The 23,683-nt window shown below is 61.3% G+C and overlaps 1 protein-coding gene across 2 annotated transcripts in view; it reads right to left on the bottom strand.

The window, feature by feature from the left end:
• VIL1 (villin 1) overlaps window positions 1-23,683 on the bottom strand; it is a 48,969-nt gene that overhangs the window by 1,880 nt on the left and 23,406 nt on the right. For both annotated transcript variants that reach the window (XM_030580830.1, XM_030580831.1), the window contains exons 2-19: window positions 22,224-22,319; window positions 21,851-21,925; window positions 21,155-21,351; window positions 20,320-20,428; window positions 19,384-19,494; window positions 18,134-18,336; window positions 15,667-15,745; window positions 15,093-15,191; window positions 8,382-8,535; window positions 7,988-8,088; window positions 7,305-7,442; window positions 6,304-6,462; window positions 5,330-5,509; window positions 4,875-5,020; window positions 3,740-3,884; window positions 2,265-2,453; window positions 1,424-1,492; window positions 779-913 (exon numbers count right to left, since the gene is read on the bottom strand). In XM_030580830.1, the coding sequence (XP_030436690.1) occupies window positions 779-913; window positions 1,424-1,492; window positions 2,265-2,453; window positions 3,740-3,884; window positions 4,875-5,020; window positions 5,330-5,509; window positions 6,304-6,462; window positions 7,305-7,442; window positions 7,988-8,088; window positions 8,382-8,535; window positions 15,093-15,191; window positions 15,667-15,745; window positions 18,134-18,336; window positions 19,384-19,494; window positions 20,320-20,428; window positions 21,155-21,351; window positions 21,851-21,925; window positions 22,224-22,298 (2,364 nt within the window). In that variant the 5' untranslated portion in view covers window positions 22,299-22,319. The remainder of the gene's footprint in view (window positions 1-778; window positions 914-1,423; window positions 1,493-2,264; window positions 2,454-3,739; window positions 3,885-4,874; window positions 5,021-5,329; window positions 5,510-6,303; window positions 6,463-7,304; window positions 7,443-7,987; window positions 8,089-8,381; window positions 8,536-15,092; window positions 15,192-15,666; window positions 15,746-18,133; window positions 18,337-19,383; window positions 19,495-20,319; window positions 20,429-21,154; window positions 21,352-21,850; window positions 21,926-22,223; window positions 22,320-23,683) is intronic.

Genomic DNA, 23,683 nt, shown 5'->3' with positions numbered 1-23,683 from the left:
GGCTCGGAGCTGGGGGCACAAGGCTGATTGTTTCCTTCTGTTAAAACTCCCGCTGAGGATGCCCCTAAGGATGCTTAACACTTGGGTAATTCTGGGCCAGCTAATGCTCCTCTGCCACCAGCAGGGGGCGAAACGCCCACCCCTGCCAAGGAACTAAATCCCCAGCGGCAACCCGCCCTCTGCGTCTCTGAACTGCCCTGCGGGGGGCTGGCACCGCCGTGGACACGTGCGCCCCCCGCAGGCCATTTCTACACCGCGGCTCTAGGTGCTCGGACAATATTTAATGCACCCAACAAAATTAACCCCATTGAGCTGCCCACGCTTGAGTGACACTGGCCTCAAATAATGAATACAGCCCCTTAGCTAAGCCCCCTCCAGCCTGAGCGAGGAGCTTGGGGGTGACCCATGGGTCCCCCTTGAACTCACATGCTGGGTATTAAACTCCTGGTTCCCCAGCGTATTTCCACTAACCACAGAGCTGAGATCTGGGCGGAGCTGGCTGGCTAAGGAGCTGCTCTTTGCTCCCTGGGGGCCCCAAGGAAATTCTTCTGTCACTGGGGCAGGATCAGACCCTAAATGCCCACCTGCACCACAGGCCAGGGCCAGCTGCTGCTTCTGCCCTGATTTCAGTGCCAGCTGCTCTTGTCCTGTGGCAAATATCGCCCCCACAGGGGCTCAGCTTGGCTTTCGAGCACTGTCTGCAGGACGTGGGGAAGCCCGATCACAGTTCCCTTTGCCAGCCGTGCTCTTATTTACACACACACGCCTCCCTTCTCACCTCCTTCCTGCTAGGGTCCACTCCCTCGGGCAGTTCATCCAAGGACTTGTTCACCAGCAACTCCAGGGGGAAGGTCTGGAAGGTCCTCGACCCGAAGGTGGTGTTGGCAGTGAAGACGTCTTGGCTTGTGATTTCCTGGGGGGCAGGGGGAGAGTCACATGGAGCCACTGCTAGGCTGCTCCGCAAAACCCCCACCCTGTTACATGTACCGCGCCCCCCCATGCCGTGTGCCAGCCTTCGCCAACGTACCCACCGCATCTCGTGGCTGCTGTCCCAACCCCGTGTCCTCCCAGGGACTCCTGCCACCTCTAGGCTGACCTGGAACCCCGCACCCAGCCGCAGGGAGAAGGTTTCAGCCTGGGGTGGTGCCTAAATCTGACTGCAAGCTCTGTGGGGTGGGGTATGCCACGGCTGTGACTGTCTCCGCATGGGGACAGCTGTGCTGCCAGGTGTGGGCAAACCACTCCGATCCCTGACTGAGCCAGGTCCCAGCTGGTGTGGGAGGGGGAAGCTTGGGAGCTTTTGCATCCCTCAATAGCCACGAGCAGGGGGTGTGCATAGCATCGCAGCACCAACGGCCCTCGCCTCGTTCCCTGCTTGCTCCAAGGCTCCTGCGCTCAGGCTGCCTTTCCCCAAGATACTCACAGTCGTCAGCTGGCTGAACTCGCTGTCCTCCCCCAGCTCAGCTTTCAGCTCCTCGTAGGATTTCCTGTCCTGCAGGAGAGACGCAAGAGCTGAGCCAGGAGGGCCCAGAGCCAGGCGTGCCGGGAGAGCAGAGCTGGCTGGGTTTGGAACGGCTGCGGCTGGGTTACTGAAGTCAAGCCAGGCAGGTGCCGCTCCGTTCACGAGTCTGCAAATCTCTCCCCCTGCGACGGGCCTGACTGGGCCTCAGTCGCAGGGCCTGGCCCCATCTCCATACAGCCCTGGGCCTGCCCCTCCCCAGCAGTTCTGCGAGTAGCTCACCAGAGGGGGCGATTGCCAGGGCACAGGAACCTGCCATCGGGAACCTGGTGGGTAGCGAGGTTTGCTGCTGACATGGGTGGAAGCGTCTCAGAGTCAGTGGCACCTGGCAGCCCTTGGGCTGGAGGACGGGGATTGTGCTGCCAGGGGTCATCGAGTGACGGGCACCAGGGACTGGCCATCTCAGGCAGTTGGCAATGGGAGCCGGAGCCGGCCAGCCGGTTCTGGGGAATGGGTGTCTGTGCCCCAGAGCTTCTGCCACACACCCGCCCCACTCACTGGGGTCTTGCTAGAGGCCCCAGACTGATCTGCCCAAGAGCTCCCTGGGGAGAGACTAGTGGGTGGGAGGCTCCCCCCACCCCTGGCCTGTGGATTAAGAGGGTATCAGGGCTACCCAGTTAGTCTCTGGTTTTCCGGGCTGTTTAATCTGAAGGGTGACGTAGCCTTTACGCCCCGCGGTGCCCTGCCTGCGCCCATGTCTCCTGCCAGGCCAGGGGAAACGGGGAACCTCTGCACAGCCACTCACGCTCCACTTCAGGGGGTCCCAGGCCAGGAACCAGCCCGTGAAAGTCGGGGGCTCGTAGCCTTGTTTCACCACGATGATGGGCGTGTCAGGGTCGCGCCCGCTGGGGTGAGTTCTCAGGTACTCCTGCGCCATCACGGCCGCCTCCTTCTTCTCCGTCTCGTTGGCGTGCTCCCCAATCCAGAAGAACACCTGCGAGAGAAACAGCCCCTCCGTGCCAGCACCAGCCGCTTGCCGCAACGCCCCCTCGCCGGCCGCTAATGTGGGAAAGCCCCTGGCCCGTGCAGGATCGCGTTCCCTGGTGCTTGGTCCCTTCCAGGGGAGGACGGATGGACAGACGGACCTGGGGCTGAAAGCAGGGCCAGGACCCAGGAATTCTGGGCTGGAGGCCTGGCTTGCTGCAGCCTCAGCCCGGGACTTTGGGCGGACCATGTGGCCTGGAGGAGCACACGACCGGTCGGTAGATTCCCAGTTCTAAGCCTGGCTTGCCAGTGACTTGCTGCGTGGTTGTGGGGGAGAGTCATCTCTCGGACGTGACAAGGTGGGGGGTTTCTTGGTTTTTCCATGTTTTCCAATGGTTTGCGGGTGGGGGGTGGGACTCAGTGACCCCGGGTGTTACTGGTTTAACGAGGGGAGGGGAGAGGGAGTTTGTTGGTACAGGGGACCGGAGAGGGAACTTGGGACCCCGGCCGGTGGCCTGGAGGATGGAGACCCCAGCGACTGGTGACCTGGTGACCTGGAGACCCAGCTCAGGAGTCGCAGCCGGTTCTGGCCAGTGGAGGACAATGGGCTGCGGGGAGAGGACCCCGATGACCTGACCAGCCGGTTCCAGGTAGCGGTGCCAGAGGAGGGCTGAGAGGAGAGGAGACCCAGGTCTGCCTGTTTACAACCCTGTTTACCTGGGGAGAAGCCAATGGACAGAGGGGGCTTGGGGCCGGGGCTATTGGAGGCCCAGCTGGGAAGCAGGGGAGCTCGGGGCTGGAGAGGGGGACCAGGCAGAGCCCCCCTGGCTGCAGGGGGACTGAGATGTGCTGGGCTGAGGGAGGCCAGGCCTGAGGCCCTGAGAGTTTCCTGTGCTGTGTTCAATGCTCAGTAGCCCTCCTGCTTTATGATGGCTGAGAGTCGCTCCGGTCTAGAGAGCAGGGTTGCATCAACCCCTTCGGGGGCGAGGAGGCCCCAGGAGTCCAGAGCGCGTGGACTCCCTGAGGGGGCCCACGGCAGAGACAAGGGTGCCAAGACTCAGAGAGGTGCAGCTCCGGGAGGTGGAGGGGTCTGACCCCGAGAGAGAGTGGACCCCCGAGAAGGGTGTCGCATTGAAAGGGGCACCCCCCACGGACTGCACAGCGCCTCGAGTGGGCACGATCTGTGAGTCTGTGACAGCTCCCTCGTCTGGGACCATAATACAGACCTCCCTGGGGGAGACAGTGGGGCTACAGCTCCCTCCAGCCTGTAAAATCTGAACCCAGCCCCCGCCTTACCTGGTCCCAGGTATCCAGCAGGAAGACGTCGTCATCCTCCAGGTCGTCCTGGTTAAAATCGGTGATCTCCGTGGCCACAAAGGTGCCAGTCTGATTGGAGCATTCGAAGAGGCGGGGCGTTATCGACAAGGTCTCCTCCTGCAGTCTGGGAACAAGGGGGGCAGGGGGGTCAGGTCCTAGAGAACCCAGCCTGGCTTTTGGCTCCAGCTGCTTCTGCCAAGGAAAATGGGGCCTAGGGGGTCAGCGGGTGCAGGGGCTGCCCACCCGGAGAACTACCCTGGGCCAGCACACAACGGCGGCCAAGGGGCTTTCTCGGATGGAGGAATATTGGGCTCTGGCCATGATCCTATTTCCTCTGGCTCAAGGTCCCCGCCCTACCCCCTTGGGCTTTGACCTTGGGGGGTAACAGCCTCGCGTTACCCTCCCCCCCAGCAATGTGTCCCGACACAGTCAAGCCGCGATGTCATAACAGACTGCCGCACATCGACCCTACGTGCGGCACATCTCGGAGCCGTGCTGATGGCCGGGACGCCAGAGGGACCAGAGACCGGCCTGGCAGGGGGCAGATGAGAACACGAGTTGCCACCTGAGACGATACCACCCTAGGCTAGAAGGTAGCACGATGGCCGACCCGCGGCCAAACCCACCTCTCCCCTCTGGCTCACGGTGCTCACCGGGAGCGGGGACAGTGACCCACCCGGCCTGCTCATTAGCGCTTCAATGGGGTAACTCGCGCTTCCTCCAGCTCCCTCCAGCCTGTAACTCGCGCTTCCTCCTTCAGCATCCCGTGCCTCAGTTTCCCCATCCGTCACCCACGGGGGTGACGACACTGATACTGACCTCCTTGGTGAAGCGTGTTGGGATCTGCTGCTGGGAAGAGCTAGACAGGAGCCAGGGGCTGGTCTCCTTGTTCTCCTGAAGTTTGTTATAATACAGTGTCTCGATCACTAACTCCAATACAGCCCGGTCCCCCCCGGAGCTCTGCCCTCCACCACCCGGAAAGCAACGTGAAGTGAATTCTGCCACCGACTGGCTTCAAACGATCCGGGCCATGTCAGTGGGGCAGGAAACCCCAGCTGGGGATGGTGGAATCACGGATGAGACCTGCCAGTGGGGACGGCCCCGCGTTCCTTACCGCTTGCTGTTGGCGTACTGGGATTTCCCTCCCAGAGCCACCCAGAAGTTGTCCGGCTCCTGGCCCTCGGCTATCACCAGCTTCTCGGTTTTGGCGATGAGGTCAGCCACGGTCTTCGCCATCTCCCGCTCGTCCCCGCTGCAGCCCTGCGGGGACCCAGAGCGCGATCGGTCAGGACCACGCGGAAGGGCCGCGCGGCCTCATTGCAGCGCCGAGAACCTGCCATGGGTCCAGCCATCCTCAATGCCACCCTCCCCGCTGGCAGAGGAGCAAGACGGGATCCCGGTGGGAGGAGGCCAGATGGCAGCAGGGAGCAGCCAGGGGTATGGGAGTGTTTCCCGGCCTCCCCCAGGCCAGGGAGACTTCTCTGCCCCAAGCATCTCGCCGATGGCTCAGGTTCTCCGGCTGTGGCCCCCGCGTCCCCCCAGCCAGAGGCTCCTGAGCACCATACCCACCTTCCCATACCAGAGGTAGCAGCAGGCCTGAGTCTTCAGCACAAAGACATCGTTGGAGTTGAGGGAGGAGGCACGTGGGGGCACCTCGAAGGCCTTGGTGTTGTATTCGTTGGTGCCGTGCACGTGGAAGAGGCGGATGGACGGCACCGGCTCTGTGTTCCCAGCCCGCGAGGTGCCGCCCTAGGGAACAGCACCGGGGGAGCGGGGAGAAGAGAAGACGTCAAACCAGCCTCCACCCTCCCCCCGTGTCCGTGACGGTGTCCTCTATAGCATGGAGCTAAGGCTGGGACCCTTCGTCTCCCGTGAACGCAGCTCATGGGTCGGCCATAGCAGCCTGGGGGAGCCTGCCCTTGCTCCAGCCCCACGGCTCAGCTTGCCCATTTCATCCCAAGCCCCACCTGCCAACCAGTGCCCGATGCTGGGGGTTCACCTCACCTCTGCCCCCTGGTTTGCAGGGCAGCCTCAAGCGAGTGCTTTCTCCCCGTGCCTCGGTTTCCCCTTTGGCACCAAGGGGATAACGCCGCCTATGCCCCCACTTGCCCGGGCCTCTGTTCCGTGGCTGGTGGGCAGCTGATCTGTCACCCAGTGGCTGGCTATTGCAGGCAGGTGGGCGGTGCCCGGCGCTGCCCCAGCACCTGCCGCAGAACCACGATTGCAGCACCGTCTGTTACTGGCCCCGCGGGCCCAAGCGAGCTGTCTGCCCTGGGGTGTCATGGGCCCACTGACCAATCAGGTGGGCCCGCGGCCTCCCTGTCAGAGCTGGTTAACTGCCCACCGGGGGGCTGGGAGCAGATCTAGCGGCCAGTCGTGTCGTCCACTGGCCAAGCAGCGTATGGACCAGCCTAGCCCCACTCCCCCGCAGCAGCCCTGGGGTCACAGGCCAGACACTGCGCTCGTGGGCACAGGTCACGGCACCTTGCCAGCGGGTCCTGGGCTGGCACAGGCAAGGGGCCCGTCCCCATCCCGGCACTCACCGCGTACACCACCATCTTCCCCTTAAAGATGGCCATGAGGTGGACGGGCTCCTTGCCCATGGGCACCCGCACCTGCACGGCCGCGTTGTTGTACTGCTGGTCCAGGATGACGGCCTGGTAGGCCGAGGCGGTGATCTCGTCCTTGCTGGCGTGGCGGCCCTAGGGAAGGGCGAGGGACGGAGGAGAGGGGCTCAGAGCGGAGAAGTGGGGCCACGCAACCCCTAGCACCCCCAGCTGCAGGCTCTGGCACACAAACCCCAGCGCCGACACCGACCCAGCACAGGGCGAGTCACGCAACCACAAAAGTCAGGGGAGCCCCTCATCAGGCCTCAGTTTCCCCATCTGGGAAATAACGATGAAGGTAAAGGCCCGCCCCTCAGTGAATTAACGGGCTGGTTAGGGTCTGAGTGACACATGGAATTGCAAACCAGCCCAGACTGGCCATTGGCTAGTATTTACTGACCGTCCCTGAGGGCGCAGAGAAGCGTGGATAGAGGGTACCCCCCTGGGTTGTGATCTCACTCCCGCCCCCCTGCTCTGGGATGCCACGTGGCGACTGGAGAGCGGCTGGCCCAGGGTGCGTCGGCTCAGGCCCGGGATCAAGGAGACGTTACAGGAGGCTGAAATGGGGCAAATTCAAAACTAAGCCAAGGTGTGTGCACCCAGCGCGTGATCGGCCTACGGGACTCTTTGCCACAGGATGGTGCTGATGACAAGAATTGAGACTGGGCACATCTGTGGGTAACAAGAACATGCAGAGGTAGCCTGGTCAGGGACGACTTAATCTCCCCGAAATCAACACCTGGCATCTGAGCGAGAGCCGATCTCTACCTGTTACAGATGGGATGGGATTCGTGCGGGGGAAGATCATCCCATGCCTGCTGGCCCTGGCCCCGGCTGGAGCTGGGATCTCGGCCGGGGGGTCCGGGATGACCCAGGCCCTGAGCCCATCGGAGACAGGCTCCTCTCCAGCAGGCTGGGGCAGTGGGGGGCCCACGCACCTGCCAGATGTAGATGATGTAGTGCTGCTTGTTGTTGACGAGGTACTTGTAGAGGATGAGGTAACAGTCGCCGCCGTAGAAATGGCCCAGCCAGCGCATCTCCACCGGCGCCAGCTCCAGGTCCTCAATGCGCCAGACCTGCCGGGGAGCTGGGAATGAGCCGGGGGCTGGCTCCTACCACCCCCACCCCCCAGCAGTGCTAGGACAGCTGGCAGCGCTGGCAGAGGTAAAGGGATCCGGAGGGACCAACATCTCAGTCTCCAGTGTGACACCTGGAGGATGCGCCAGTCTGGGCAGAGGGCCCACGCCACGTGCCCTGCTCCGTGCCAGCGACACCAGCCAGGCCTGCTAGCGACGGGCTGTGGGGTGCCCCGTCCTGGAGCTGGGCGGGTCCGTGAGCCTCCTGCCAATGGCACTGGCTCTGCTCAGCCACACGCTGGCTAGTGTGGACTTCAGCGGGGCCCCACAGCACCTCGCCCTGCTGACCCCATCAGCACCCATCTGACAGCTAGGGGTCCCACTGGTCACACGGGGGACCCCATGTACCCAGCAGGTGGGGGGGCCCATGTCCCCCTCTGTGCTGAACCACACGGGAGCCAGGGCTGTGACAGACCCAGCTCCGGAGCCCGCTGGGCCCCCGGTTCGATCCCTGCTGGTGGCCCAGCCTGCGGCTCAGCCTTTACCTCGACCTCCCCGGAGCCGTCGTCCACCATCTTCTGCTGCGCGGCCACCTCGGGCTTGGCGTGCATGGTGGTGGCGTCGAACTTGACCTGCTCCACTTTGGCTGGGGCAGAAAGACGGGCACTGAGGCTGGGGGAGGGGCACGCGCCTGGCTGACCAGTCCACTCCCAGTCCCCCCCCAAGGCTGAGCTCTGCCCCCCTCCGCAGGCTGCCACGGGACCCTTCCTCGGGCCCCACCCCTGGCGCCGGCCCTGCCCCACGGTGCCCGGCCCCTGGCCACAGCCCCACAGTGCCCAGTTCCCAGTGCTCAGCCCCAGCCACACGGTGCCCAGCCCACGGTGCCCGGCCCCCGGCCCCACGGTGCCCAGCCCATGGTGCCCGGCCCCCAGCCCTTACCCACTGTGCCCAGGGTGTGGGTCTTGCCCAGGCCGCTGGTCTGGTTGCTGACGGTCCATTTCTGGAAGAGCTGCTTGAACATGGCCGACTCGGCCCCATCGTTCTCGGTCTGCACGCGGGTGCCGGGCGCGTAGTTCTTGGCTTTGATGAAGCCCTACAAGAGAGAGCGCCCGGTGGGCGGGGGGGAGCAGAGAGGGGGCGTCCTGGCTCCAGCCCCTCGTCCAGTCGGTGACGTCACCGCCAGGCCAGCGCTGCACCAGGTGATTGGAGAGGCTGGGGCCCTGCAGGCAGAGTGGCGCCTCACCCTGGTGGGGGGCAGCCTTTTAACAGCCCCCCCCCAAACGCTCCTGGGTCTCCACCTGGGTCTCCATGCCGACAGGTACAAAGCAGTGTGTGTGTGTGTGTGCATACGGGGGTGTGGATGTGTGTGTGTGTGTGTAATGCTATGGTGTGCCAGGGAATCTGTGTGTGTGTGTGTGTGTGTGTGTGTGTGTGTGTGTGTGTGTGTGTGTGTGTGTGTGTGCGCACGCGCATACGGGTCTGTGAGAGGATCAGTGTGTGCAATGTCCATGGTGTGATGCAGTAGGGACTGTCTGTGTGGGGAGTGGGAGAGCAGGGGAGGACTTTAGGGGATGGGCGATGTCAGGGCCTGTAACCTGAGCTAGGTAAGGGAGGGGAAAGGTCAACACCTTTGCCCGGGAAGGGGACAAAGGAAGGGAGTGGCAGGAGGGAAGCAATTTGAATTTGGGCTTGGGGCTGGATGGGCGGAATTCAGGGTATCCTGACAACTGGTGGCAGCGCTGGGATACACTGCACCCCGTGGACGGCGCTTCCTGCAGTAAGTGACTGGGGAGCAGTAAAACGAAGGGGTGGTTAACCCCTGGGAGTGTGTGCCCAGTGAGAAGGACTTTGCAGTAACAGGGTCCCCCGGGGGATTGCAGCGAGCGGTCCCAGGGGCGGAGGAGTCGGAAGCGCGACCCTGGCAGAGAGGTGGTGACCTCACGAAGGGCTGGTGCACTAGGGGTCCCCCTGGAAACCGTGGGGAGCGGCGAGCACCCCGGCCTGTGAGTGGCCAGCAGGAAGATGTATGCCAAGCGGCGCAAGTGCGACCTGCTGGAGCTGAGCAAGCAGAGGGGGCTGCGCCCGGGGAGGCTCACCAAGGACCAGCTGATTGCCCAGCTGGAACAGGGAGACCGCATGAATGAACGGAGCCCAGTCTCTGAGGGAAGCAGCCGGGCAGATGCAGCGCAGGCACCAGTGTCTGTCCCCGCTGGGAGTGGTCAGCCGGCGGACGAGGGCTTCCCGAGACCCCCTCTTCCTGTGGCTAGGGGAAGGGCAGGGAGGAGCTCAGTGTATACCGAGGGCACTGTGACACCCCCGGCCAGCAGGGGATCCTCCCGGCGAAGCTCACCCCCCAGCAGGGGATCCTCCCGGCAACGCTCGGCATCCGTGGAGCGGACGCGGCTGGAATATGAAAGGGAGCTGAGACGGGAAGAGCTCGAGTTAAAGAGGCGAGAGCTGGAGGAGAAGGCGAAACAGCGTAAACATGAGCTGGAGCTGGCCCGGCTGAGGAGCAGTGGGGCCCCGGCTGCGGTGAGTGAGGGGGGACCCAAGCCTACAAAGAGCTTTGATAAGCACTTGCTGCCCCGGCGTAAGGAGGGGGAGGACATAGATACCTTCCTGACGGCCTTTGAGAATGCCTGCGAGCTGCACAGGGTTGACCCTGCAGACAGGATTGCAGTTCTCACCCCCTTACTGGACTCCACAGCCCTGGAGGTGTACAGCCGACTGAAAGGGGTGGAGGCAGGGGACTACGAACTGTTCAAACAGGCCCTGCTCCGCGAGTTTGGGCTGACTCCTGAGATGTACCGGAAAAAGTTCCGGAGCCAGCGTAAAACCCGTGAGGTCACATACCTACAACTGGTCAACCGGGCACAGAGGTATGCCCGCAAGTGGACAGCTGGGGCCCAAACTAAAGAGGACCTGCTTGACCTATTCATACTGGAGCACCTGTACAAGCAGTGCCCGTCCGACTTGAGGCTGTGGTTGATGGACCAGAAGCCGGAGAACCCACAGCACGCAGGCCAGCTGGCCGACCAATTTGTGGACAGTCGGGCAGGGGATGGCAGGGAGGAGTCTCGAAGGAGCAGGCCTGCCTCAACGCAGAGAGAGAGTCATCATGGGACCTCCCAAAGGGGGCCTATGGAGAACCCCCCCAAAAGGGGAACATCCAGCGGCAGGTCCCTCCGACCCACTCAAGGGGACCCACGAGACATGGGCTGCTATCGCTGTGGCCAACGAGGTCACATACGGGCCCAGTGCCCCAAGCTCAGGAACAGACCAAGCAGACCCAACCCGCAGAGGGTGGACTGGGTAAAAACCCAATTGGAAGAGGGGCTACATTCCCAGGAAAGGGGGGCTGGCAACATACCACCTGTGGATGCTCCAGGCTCCGGGTTTTTGGTTTACCGGGTGGGCGCGGGGCTGCCCCTCCGGAAGGAGTGCATTGTTTCCCTGGAGGTAGATGGGAGGAAGGTCACTGGGTACTGGGACATGGGCACAGAGGTGACGCTGGCCCGGCCCAAGGTGGTGGCCTCAGATCGGATGGTGCCCAACACCTACCTGACCCTGATGGGCGTGGGCGGGACCCCATTCAAGGTGCCCGTGGCAAGGGTACACCTGAAATGGGGGGCCAAGGAGGGCCGCAAGGATGTGGGGGTACACCGATATTTGCCCACTGACGTGTTAATGAGAGGGGACCTCGAGGACTGGCCTAGTAACACCCAGAGTGCCCTGGTCGTGACTCGTAGTCAGACTCGGCAAAGGGCACTGCACCCCGACAAGGGGGAAGGTACTCGACCCGAGGTGCAGGACCCTAACCCAGGGAGTGGGGAACGCCCAGGGGCACGGTTCAGAGAGGCTGCGGCCTCAGACCCAGCCAGCAAGAGATACGGTCCCCATCCCTGTCCCAGCTGCGGAGTTCCAGGCCGAGTTGCAGAAAGATCCCTCCTTGCGGAAGCACAGGGACCGGGCTGACCTTAGTGCGGTACAGACCATGAGGAGAGGTTGCAAGGAGAGGTTCCTGTGGGAGAAGAGGTTCCTGTACCAAGAATGGGCTCCCCCAAGGGAAGTAGAGTCATGGGGGATCAGGAGGCAGCTGGTGGTTCCCCAGAAGTTTCGTCACAGGCTGCTGTACCTGGCCCATGACATCCCTCTCGCAGGGGACCAGGGAATCCGACGCACCAGGCAGAGGCTGCTACAGAACTTTTACTGGCCTGGGGTCTTTACACATGTCCGACAGTACTGCCAATCCTGTGACCCCTGCCAGAGGGTGGGGAAGGCCCGGGACAAGGGGAAAGCAGCTTTGAGGCCTTTACCCATCATAGAAGAACCTTTCCAGAAGGTGGCCATGGACATAGTGGGACCCCTCAGCAAGACGACCCAGTCAGGGAAGAAATACATCCTGGTGGTGGTGGATTTTGCCACTCGCTACCCCGAGGCGGTGGCTTTGTCTTCTATCGAAGCAGACACAGTGGCAGATGCGCTGCTAACAATTTTCAGCCGGGTGGGGTTCCCCAAGGAGGTCTTAACGGACCAGGGGTCCAACTTCATGTCGGCCCTGCTCCGGTCCTTATGGCAGAAATGTGGGGTCCAGCACAACTGGGCCTCAGCGTATCACCCCCAGTCCAATGGGCTGGTAGAAAGGTTCAACGGGACGCTGAAGATGATGCTAAAAACATTTATGAACCAGCATCCGCAAGATTGGGACAAGTACTTACCTCACCTGCTGTTTGTGTACAGGGAGGTACCCCAGGAATCTACCGGGTTTTCACCTTTCGAACTGTTGTATGGAAGGCGGGTAAGGGGGCCCCTAGACCTGATGAGGGACGAATGGGAGGGGAAGGCCGCTCCCGAGGGAGAGTCAGTGGTGGAGTATGTCCTGACCTTCCGGGAAAGACTGGCCAAGCTCATGGGCCTGGCCAGGAAGAATCTGGCCCGAGCCCAGAGGAGGCAGAAGGTCTGGTATGACCGCACGGCACGGGCCCGTGCCTTCGCCCCCGGAGATCAGGTGATGGTTCTTATCCCGGTGAGGGGAAACAAACTCCAGGCCGCCTGGGAAGGGCCCTTCAAGGTTATCAAGCAACTGAATGAGGTAAACTATGTGGTGGAGCTGTCGAACCGGGCACATCACCGTCGGGTGTACCATGTGAACATGATGAAACCATACTATGACAGGGGGAATGTGGTGTTGGCCGTGTGTGGACATTGAGAGGGGCAGGGAGATGAACCCTTAGTAGATCTATTCCCTGGGATAAAAGCTGGTACCCCCTGGAGGCGATTCCCCTCTCTGATCAACTGACCCCAGGCCAGCACGCTGAGATCAGGGGGGTGCTGCATCTGTACCGACAGCTGTTTTCCAACCAGCCTGGACGCACTAATTTGACTGTCCACCGGGTGGAGACCGGGTCACATCCCCCTATAAGATGCTCCCCTTTTCGGGTCACTGGTAAAACTGCCCAGGATCTTGAAAGAGAGGTCAGGGACATGCTGGCTTTGGGGGTGATCCAGCCGTCTTCCAGCCCTTGGGCCTCGCCAGTGGTGCTGGTCCCCAAGAAGGATGGGTCAATCCGGTTCTGTGTGGACTATCGAAAGCTCAATGCCATCACCGTATCTGATGCCTACCCTATGCCCAGGCCTGACGAGCTCCTAGACAAGCTGGGAGGTGCTCGGTACCTCACCACCATGGATCTTACCAAAGGCTACTGGCAAGTGCCGCTGGACGCAGATGCCAGGCTGAAATCGGCCTTTATCACCCCTCTGGGGCTCTACGAGTTTCTGACTCTGCCCTTCGGCCTCAAGGGAGCGCCGGCCACCTTCCAGCGCCTGGTGGATCAGCTACTGAGGGGGGTGGAGAGTTTTACCGTGGCGTATATTGATGACATCTGCGTCTTCAGCCAGACCTGGGAGGACCACATGTCCCAGGTTAAACAAGTCCTGGACCGACTCCGAGAGACTGGGTTAACAGTAAAGGCTGAGAAGTGCAAGGTGGGAATGGCTGAAGTATCTTACCTGGGCCATCGGGTGGGGAGCGGCTGCCTAAAGCCGGAACCAGCCAAGGGGGAGGTGATCAGACACTGGCCTGCTCCCCAAACCAAAAAGCAGGTCCAGGCCTTTATTGGAATGGCGGGGTACTATCGAAGGTTCGTGCCCCACTTTAGTGCCATAGCCGGCCCCATCACCGAACTGTGCAAAAAGGGGAAGCCAGACAAGGTGATCTGGACTGAGCAGTGCCAGGAGGCTTTCCGGGCACTGAAGGAGGCTCTGGTTAGTGGCCCAGTTCTGGCAAACCCAGATTTTGACGAATCCTTTATGGTGTTCACCGATGCCTCAGACACGGGACTGGGGGCGGTGTTAATGCAGGAGGATGAAAAGGGGGAGAGACACCCCATCGTGTACCTGAGTAAGAAGCTGCTACCCCGGGAACAAAGCTACGCGGCCATCGAGAAGGAATGCCTGGCCATGGTGTGGGCCCTTAAGAAGCTAGAGCCATATCTCTTTGGGCGACACTTCACCGTGTACACCGACAACTCTGCCCTGACCTGCCTGCACCAGATGAAAGGAGCCAACGCCAAGCTCCTGAGGTGGAGCCTGCTCCTGCAGGACTATGACATGGACGTGCTCCATGTGAAGGGAAGTGCCAACCTGACAGCGGATGCGTTGTCCCGGAGGGGGGGCCCTGAACTTCCCCAGGTCACTGGGCAGAGTGACCCTGCTCAGTTCAGTCTCGAAGGGGGGAGAGATGTGATGCAGTAGGGACTGTCTGTGTGGGGAGTGGGAGAGCAGGGGAGGACTTTAGGGGATGGGCGATGCCAGGGCCTGTAACCTGAGCTAGGTAAGGGAGGGGAAAGGTCAACACCTTTGCCCGGGAAGGGGACAAAGGAAGGGAGTGGCAGGAGGGAAGCAGTTTGAGTTTGGGCTTGGGGCTGTGTGGGCGGAATTCAGGGTATCCTAGCTAGGATCCAAGCACCCGGAAAGCCCAGAAGGACTCGGTGGAGGGATCCTGACTGTGCCTGCAAGCTCTGCTGTAACCTGTGTTCCTGTTGTCCAATAAACCTTCTGTTTTACTGGCTGGCTGAGAGTCACTGTGAGTCCCAGGAAGAGGGGTGCAGGACTGGACTCCCCACACTCCGTGACGCACTGCATGTCACGGACGCAGATTCCCGTGACATACCATGTAACACCAGGCTCTGTCGCACTGCGGGTTCGTGCACTTGTGGATGGCGCAGAGCTCTGGGGGCCTATTGCCCGTGCTAGTGCCAATCAGGAGTGACTCCGCTAAAAGCAAGGCCGTTACACCGGGTGTGACAGTGGAGCAAGGAGAGGCAGGGCCCAGGCAGGCAGCTCGGGGCCCCACCCACTGACAGACCCCACTCCCCCAGGGCTGATGCAGCTCGGTGAGAATCGCCTCTAGGGGACGCTGCATCCTCTCGGGGGTTTCCCAGCCAGTAATCCACTGCACAGGAGTTCTCCAGACCCCAAGGGGTTAATTTCCACAGGGCTGACAGACAGCGGGGGGGACGCCATGATGTCACACCTGGGCACATGCAGCGCCCACCCACCTGGGGACCTGTGGGGACGGGGAACAGGGTGCAGGGTATCTCCCTCTCCCAGCTGCTGTGGGTCCCGCCCCAGCCCGCCCCTCCCACTCACCAGGGCTCTGCTCATGGCCTGCTGCTTCTCCTCCTTGGTGGACTTCCTGCCTTTCCAGACATAGATGGTCAGGCCACCCTGGTCCAGAATGTAGCAGTCCTGGGGGGCCAGGGGAGAGGGGTCAGATTAGAGCCCCCCATGACCACCAGCAATGGCTGCACTGCCCTGCCCTGCCTCCTGGTGGGCTCAGTGGGTCCGGATCCCACAGCCAGGGGTCCCCTCTGCTGGCTCAGCTCCCAGCGGGTCGCCCTGGGCACGTGGCACTGCCTGACGGAGAAGGGATGGAGAAAGCCTTCCTAGCCCCTCGGCCCCTCTTCCTTAGCAGTACCTGTGGGTCAGATACTGGCGTGGTGGGAGGGCTGGAGAGACCAGGCAGCAGGGGCCAGGCCGGAGATCAGCTGATGTGGGGGGCCAACACAGGTAGCTGAGCCGTCCCTCCCACACTGTGCCCTGCTCACAAGTCTGCTGCAGAGCGACCCACATCCAGGGCACCATCTGTCTGTGCGCCCAGCCCCAGGAGCTCAGAGGGGAGTCAGAGGAAACCCCTTGGGAGCCTCCCGCAAGGGCCACGTACCTCGTGCTGCAGCAGATCTTGGGTCAGGGGGCGGGTGGCGACCTCTTGGATCACCAGGTTCCCCTCAGCATCGGAGACACTGCGAGAAACCAGACACAAGCCCAGCTCATAGACTCATAGACTCTAGGACTGGAAGGGACCTCGAGAGGTCATCGAGTCCAGTCCCCTGCCCTCATGGCAGGACCAGATACTGTCTAGACCATCCCTAATAGACATTTATCTAACCTACTCTTAAATATCTCCAGAGATGGAGATTCCACAACTTCCCTAGGCAATCTATTCCAGTGTTTAACTACCCTGACAGTTAGGAACTTTTTCCTAATGTCCAACCTAAATCTCCCTTGCTGCAGTTTAAGCCCATTGCTTCTTGTTCTATCATTGGAGGCTAAGGTGAACAAGTTTTCTCCCTCCTCCTGATGACACCCTTTTAGATACCTGAAAACTGCTATCATGTCCCCTCTCAGTCTTCTCTTTTCCAAACTAAACAAACCCAATTCCTTCAGCCTTCCTTCACAGGTCATGTTCTCAAGACCTTTAATCATTCTTGTTGCTCTTCTCTGGACCCTCTCCAATTTCTCCACATCTTTCCTGAAATGCGGTGCCCAGAACTGGACACAATACTCCAGCTGAGGCCTAACCAGCGCAGAGTAAAGCGGAAGAATGACTTCTCGTGTCTTGTTTACAACACACCTGTTAATGCATCCCAGAATCACGTTTGCTTTTTTTGCAACAGCATCACACTGTTGACTCATATTAAGCTTGTGGTCTACTATGACCCCTAGACCTCTTTCTGCCATACTCCTTCCTAGACAGTCTCTTCCCATTCTGTATGTGTGAAACTGATTGTTCCTTCCTAAGTGGAGCACTTTGCATTTATCTTTATTGAACTTCATCCTGTTTACCTCAGACCATTTCTCCAATTTGTCCAGATCATTTTGAATTTTGACCCTGTCCTCCAAAGCAGTTGCAATCCCTCCCAGTTTGGTATCGTCCGCAAACTTAATAAGCGTACTTTCTATGCCAACATCTAAATCATTGATGAAGATATTGAACAGAGCCGGTCCCAAAACAGACCCCTGCGGAACCCCACTTGTTATACCTTTCCAGCAGGATTGGGAGCCATTAACAACTACTCTCTGAGTACAGGTTATCCAGCCAGTCATGCACCCACCTTATAGTAGCCCCAGTCTAAATTGTATTTTCCTAGTTTATCTATAAGAATATCATGCGAGACTGTATCAAATGCCTTACTAAAGTCTAGGTATATCACATCCACCAGCTTCTCCCTTATCCACAAGGCTCGTTATCCTATCAGCCATGGCCCCGCAGGGTCCTGGGCTCAGCGAGCACTGGCCCTTTAAAAGCTGCCCACTCAGATACTAAACTGGATTGCACAATTCAGCCACTCGGTGGCGCTACGTGAGAAATACTCTAATCTCAGGCGCACCTGGGAGAGTCTTAAAAGATCTGATGATGAACACAGGGCAGGTGGGGTATCTGCGCTAGCTACAGAGGTACATGACATGGCGTCAGGAGTAAACAGGAGACAAACACGAGGAAAACAGCCACGAAGGTTGCAACCAAAAGGAATGGAGAAAGCAACAAAGGTGGCAGAATCTCGTCACCATGCCCCAGAGCCAAACCCTCACAGTGGATCGAAGTGGAAGTACGATTTCACATTGCAGACTCCACAACCCCCCGGGCGCTGTGCAGAGAAATCGCCTCTTTCTGCAGGACAGAGCAGATCTCTGACTCCCTGGGCTTCCCGCAGATGGTCACAAAGATGATGCTGAGAGGGACCTGACTCTGTCTGATGCACGTTTTCCACCTCAGAGGAACGCGGATCACAAAAGAGGAGAGAATCCACCAGAGAATTCCAGAACCAGGGGAGACCAATATTTTGTGGGAGCTGCGCACACGTTGGCCAAAAATGGTGACTGTGAAACTAGGAACACGTCAGAGACAGGCTGGTTCCTGAGCTCACGCCTAAAAACCTCTCACTGGCAGCTACAGCCGAAGACATTTAAGCGTAGCCACAGCTCTCCAGAGAGCAAAACCGGCTGCTATTGACCTTAAAACTGACTTGACCTGACGCTCTCTGACTAGCCACGGGGGGGTTCCGCTCTGTAGCTGTTCTCCTGTCTCTGTAGGAGGAGTAATACATGATGCAGGCACCAGGGGATGCTGCAGGGCATGTGGAAGGTAATAGGAAATACATTGTAATTAACTGGTGGAACTCACTGCTTCAGGAAGCTGCTATACAGCTAGTGCTTTGGGCTGGTAGATTGATGGCCCTGAAGTGCCTTTTTAGCCTCAGATGAGATGCAGTGTGGGCATGCCAGGGCAGGGGAGAGTCCTGGGGGGAGACCACACAAGGCCCATTTGTGCAGGGGTCTCCTCTCCCCACGGGGCTGACAGCTTCCTTCACCCCACCCGCTGCGTGTTGGCCCCTCCCCGGGTGACTTACTGGTAGAGCTTGAGAATGGTTTTCAGTTTCTGGTCCACCACGGTGTCGGGAATGGCTGGCTTGATCTCCCTCCGGTCGCCCAGCACATGGGTGAGAATCTTCATCAGCTCCGGTGTGGACGCCTCGTCCTCGCCATCTACCACAGCCACCTGGGCACGCCCGCCCCGCTCGCGGTCCCGGATGTCCTTGGCCAGGTTCATGCCCTGCATTGGAAGAGGGATAGCTTGATGGTTTGAGCACTGGCCTATTGCCCCCAGGGTTGTGAGTTCAATCCTTGAGGGAGCCACTTAGGGATCTGGGGCAAAAATCTGTAGTTGGTTCTGCTAGTGAAGGCAGGGGGCTGGACTTGATGACCTCTGAGTCCCTTCCAGCTCTATGAGATAGGTGTATCTCCTATTATTATTATTATAAAACAGGCCATGGGGCTGCGTGGCAGAGTGACCCGGGCCGGGCAGCAGTCACAGGGCAACTGGTTTATGGAATAATACAGAGGCTGCGGGTCAGGAGTGAGGGGCACCGGCAGAGCTATGGGGGGAGCCCAGGGCTGAGCTAGCAGGGGGCTGTGGGTCAGCAGTGAGGGGAAGCAACAGAGCTGCAGGGGGGCAGGGCTGGGCTGGCAGGGGGCTGCGGGTTGGGAGTGAGGGGCACCAACAGAGCTGGGGATGGGGGGCAGGGCTGGGCTGGCAGGAGTGAGGGGCACTGGCAGAGCTGCAGGTGGGCAGGGCTGGGCTAGCAGGGGCTGTGGGTCAGGAGTGAGGGGCACCAGCGGCGCTGGGGGGGCAGGGCTGGGCTAGCAGGGGCTGTGGGGCAGGAGTGAGAGGCACCAGAGCTGCCATAGGGGAGACCCCCTCTCTTGGAGCAGGGCTGACTCGGAGGAGGCAACCCATTTGGGCTCCCCCACCATGCAAAGGGGACCTGGGACAGCTGATCCATGTCCCATCCCAGCTTCTCCCCCTGTGGAGGGTGTGTCTGGGTCTCCCACTCCCTCAGGTGAGATCAGAGATGAGGGGCCGAGCCCTAAACACTGCAGGGATGTGGGGGGCAGCTGGCCTCCTGAGGAAGGATCAGGGCTGAACGAATCAGGCGAGGCCCCTGGAGAGACCCCAGTGGGACACATCCCCACCGGGTCTCACTCAGTAACCAGCAGGGCTGGGTGACTGCACCCCAGCAGCTGAGACTGCCCCACACTCACAGAGACCCTCAGGGGGGCGGTGTTCTGGCCTCTCCTAGCTGGGACGCTGCCACGCTACCTTCAGCCTCTCGGCGCGGTTGCTCTCCGGCCCGTTCCACTGGATGATGAGCTTCCCCAGGTCCAGCAGGAAAACATCCCCCTGGTTGAAACTGTTCCAGCTCATCTCCACCTGCAGGCGAAGGCAGCCAGGTCAGTGGGGGAGCAAGAGGGTAAAGCACAGGGCTGGGGGCAGGACTCCTGGGTTCTCTAGCGCTAAAGGGTTCTCCCTGGGATGGGAGTTAAAGGGGAATCTCCACCAGCTGGCAGCAGTACAGGGCCTATGACACACAGCAATGCAATTCTGAGTCCCTCTGCAGAAGGCTGCATTTCACACACCCTGTCCCAGTGCCTAGGAGCTCCTGAGCAGGCTCATCCTGACATGACCCTCTCAGGCCTCAGCTCCCCCATTACACTGAATTTCATTAGCCTCATTTGTGTTATGGCCACAGGGTCCCTCCCCAATAAAATGTAGCTGCCTCTGGGGTGGGGCATGGCAGCCCTCCAACAGACACACAGCAACCCTGCACAGGGATTACCTGCCCCATGCTGAAATGCGGCCACCTCTGGGGTGGGGCATGGCAGCCCTCCAACAGACACACAGCAACCCTGCACAGGGATTACCTGCCCCATGCTGAAATGCAGCCACCTCTGGGGTGGGGTGTGGCAGCCCTCCAACAGACACACCGCAACGCTGCACAGAGATTACCTGCCCCATGCTGAAATGCGCCACCTCTGGGGTGGGGCGTGGTGGCTAATGATGCACAGTGGCGGCTAAAGATGCACAGCGGCTCAGTGCAAATGTTTAGGACAGGACGTGAAGGAGAACCCCCTGTGTACGCTGCCCTGAGCTGGCTTTTGGCAAAGGGCCCTGGGTTTAAGCCCAAAGCCAGCATGCGGCCGTGCTTAGACTTGGGGCTCTGGGGTTTGTGCCAGCCTCCCGCCCCCCGTCACCCACCTCTCCAGCCACCACGTTCTTCTTGCCTTTCACGTGCAGCAGCCGTTGCACATTGTACGTGTTGGTCTCCACGTGCTTCATCCCTGAGTCGACGCCTCCCTTCTTATAGCTGAGGGGAAAGGCCAGGTCAGAGGAGGGAGCCCCAGGGCCCTGCAGCCTGCCTAGGGCTTTGCAGACACAAAGGGGTTAAACGTCCCCTCCCCCCAGGGGGCAGCTCTTTCAGGATTACTCTCCCCATTCGGGTGATGGTCAGGGACATGCCCCAGTCACACAGGGAGTGGGGGGCAGGGGAGGGGGCTTAGAACCCAGGAGTCCTGGCTCCTCTTCCCCTGCTCTAGCCACTAGACCCTGCTGCCTCTCAGTACCGGGAGCCAGTGCCTGAACTCCTGTCCCAGCGAGTCTCTGTCCCTGGGGAAACTGAGGCCCTTAGCCTCTGGGAACAGAAACCTGGTGTTCTCCAGGAGAGCTGAGTTGCAGGGGCCTCTGCTTATGGGGTGGGGGCAGACCCAATCTGGCCACCCCCCTGCCAGGCCTGCCTTCTGGGGACCGCTCAGTGGCTCCCAAGTCCCTCCCATGGGGCAGGGGCTAGCTGGCGGGTTGTGGCTCCATCCTGGCCCAGACAGCAGGGTCCGGATCCAAACCCCACTCCCCCAGCCATGCACCTGCACTGCAGCCGAGACGGGGCTCGAACCCGGGACCAAGAGCACGTTCCCCCTCCTGCTGTGGGTCTGGCGCAGGCTGGTGGAGTTGCTGGGACCGGCCCTATGGGGCAACACAGTCACACCCACTATCGGGGCGGGTTGGGGTGGGGATCCGCCTCCCGCCCCCTACGTACATGAGCCCCTGTTTGAAGTGGCCCTTGAAGACGTTGCTCTCGTTGCCCTGGGCCTCGCGGTGCTGCACGGCCACCCCGCCCAGGTTTTCGTCCATCTGCGCGGTGTAGATGGCAGCCGCCCCCTGCTCGTCCTGCGACGACTCCCGGCCTAGCCAGTAGTGGATGTCGTATCTGAAGCTGTTCCCGGTCTTGTGCGTCTGCAGCCAAAGGACACTGGGCTAGCGGCGGGCACAGCTCCAGGGTCTGGGGGCTGCCAGCCCACCTTGGGCTGGGACCCTGCCGCTGGCTAACCATATGTAGACGCTCCGGCCCGCACGGAACACGTGCACGGGCCCAGCCCTCCCCTCCCCTCGCACCGTGAGAAAGTGGGCGTATGCTGTAATATTTCAATGAGGCCGCGTGTGCCTCAGTTTCCCCTATACGGTCCCCCACAGGCAGCTGCTTGCAGGTGGGCATGGCATTTGGCTGGCCAGCCCTCATGCAACTGTTACAGCCTATTCCCCCCTTCAGCTCGCTCACACCACGGCTTGCACACCCGCGTGCCCCAGCGCACGCCTGCACTCGCTGTCACACGCACATTGCCGGTGCTAAGCAACCCTGCCCCACACCACCCCCCACGGGGTGAGACACGCAGCTGCCCACGCCCAGGAGGCTGCCCCGCTGCCCCCCCTGCTCCATCCCAGGCCCGGCCCATACCGCCAGCAGCACGTAGCAGTCCCCTTCGTAGAAGTTCCCGTAGCTTTTCAGAGGCACCGGCACCATCTCCATTTTCTGGGAAGAGAAGGAAGCGCATGGTGCTGAGTCTGGAGGGGGCCTCCCCCCGGCAAACCAGCGCAGGCGAACCAGGCCTGGGGCGATGGCCCAGGTGCCCCCCTGGTGCCGCCTGCCTGAGCTCGCTAACCCCTTAGCTGCTGCAGGCAGCCTGACATCCCCCAGCATCCCCCGGCTGGCCAGCTGAGTCTGGGGTGAGGCCGCGTCCCCGTCATGTTCGCGGGCTCCCAGTCCCGGGCACTGGAGAGAGCAGAGAGCCAGGAGCCCCATCCCCCCGTCGCCGGGTCCTGCCACCCACCTCGATTCTCCAGATCTGCAGCCCGGGCGTGGTTCTGTTCAGCGTCTTGGTGACATTGGCGGTGAGTTCCGGCATGGTGGGCGGCACGGCAGGAGCCTGGCACGGGGGAGAGCCAGCATTGGTGACGCCCTCGTTTGCACTCATTAATAACAGGGAGACGCTGAGCTGAGCCCCTGCCTGGAGCCTCGCGGGGGGCTCAGTGTACACCCCATGCTCCAAGGGGGCGGCACTGGGCCCGGCTGGGCAGGGGCTCATTTCCATAGCAGGTTCTGGGGCCGTGCCCAGTTCCCCCTGGTGGTCAGGGAGAGGGGACCCCCAGTGCATGTGCCAGCAAGCCCCTGCGCCCGGGAGGCAGCTCCACCGAGGGCAGCGCCACGGTCAAGAGGAGTGGGCTGGGCCGAGGGCTGTGGTGGAAGGTGCCAGACAGGCAGCTCTGGGACAGGGGCAGCGGCTGTGCCCTTGGGCATTACCTGTGCCCAGGCCAGGCCAGGGCTCCACAGCTCAGGCCGTGCTGGCAGCTCCAGAGGTGCCTGGTTTAATCCCCGGCTCAGCCAGGGAGCAGCTGTCACGCCAGGTGATGGGGTTTTACAGCCCTCTGGGCTGTGGCCCGTGGGTGTGGGCACTGCCAGGCGGGGTCTGGTTGCTGGCACAGATGGGTCCAGCCAGGCTGATAAACAGACGCGCGCCAGATGCCAGGGGTTACCTGCCACCTGTGTGGGATGTGCCTGCTTCCGGGAGTGGGGGGCAGGGAAACCCTGAAGCATGCCCCCAGCCAGGGAGCCGCGCCCAGGACCATGGGGGCCCCGGCACACGATTGATGCTTTCATGGGTTGACGGAGCCCTGGAGCTGGGGCCCGAGGGGCCGGCGGCTGCAGCTGCCTAGGGCAGGGCTCAGGCCCGGGCTGGGGGTGTGGGTGACTGTCACCCTGGGGTGTATTAACAGGAGAGTCGTCCCACAGGTGTGTCCCACTCTGCTCGGCACGGGGCGAGGGGCTCAGCTGGATCCTGGGTCCAGGTCAGGGCTCCCCACACTCGGGAGCTGGAGGAGAACAGCAGAGCCGAGGAGGGTTAGAAAAGCCGCCCGGGAGGCGGGGAAGGCAGCGGTGGGGTCCCGGTCACTGGAGGGGTCTCAGACCAGGTTGGACAAAGCCCGGTGAGGGCTGCTCCGGGTTTGCTTGGGCCTCAGTGCAGGGGACTGGACGTGCCGCTCACTCGAGGTCCCTCCTGCCCCACCTGGTGATTGGCCCGAGGGGCCCGCGCACGAGCGCGTTGGCAGGGCCACGCGGTGGGGGGGGCCTGGCCCCCCCTCCCCGTCCAAGGGGCGAGATCATGCACCTTTGACGCTGCCCACTCACCCGCCTTACAGCTCCACCGATGAGCCCCCCTGTTCCCAGGGCCAGCGTGTGCCCCCCCCCCGTGCCTTTCAGCCCCAGCGGCACCAGATTCCCCTGCCTGGCCTT

This window comes from Gopherus evgoodei, chromosome 11 (genome assembly GCF_007399415.2).
Source record: "Gopherus evgoodei ecotype Sinaloan lineage chromosome 11, rGopEvg1_v1.p, whole genome shotgun sequence".
In the NCBI taxonomy this organism is placed as follows: Eukaryota; Metazoa; Chordata; order Testudines; family Testudinidae; genus Gopherus; species Gopherus evgoodei.
The sequence above is the reverse complement of the archived record's forward strand: the minus strand, read 5'-3'. Positions and strand labels throughout refer to the sequence as shown.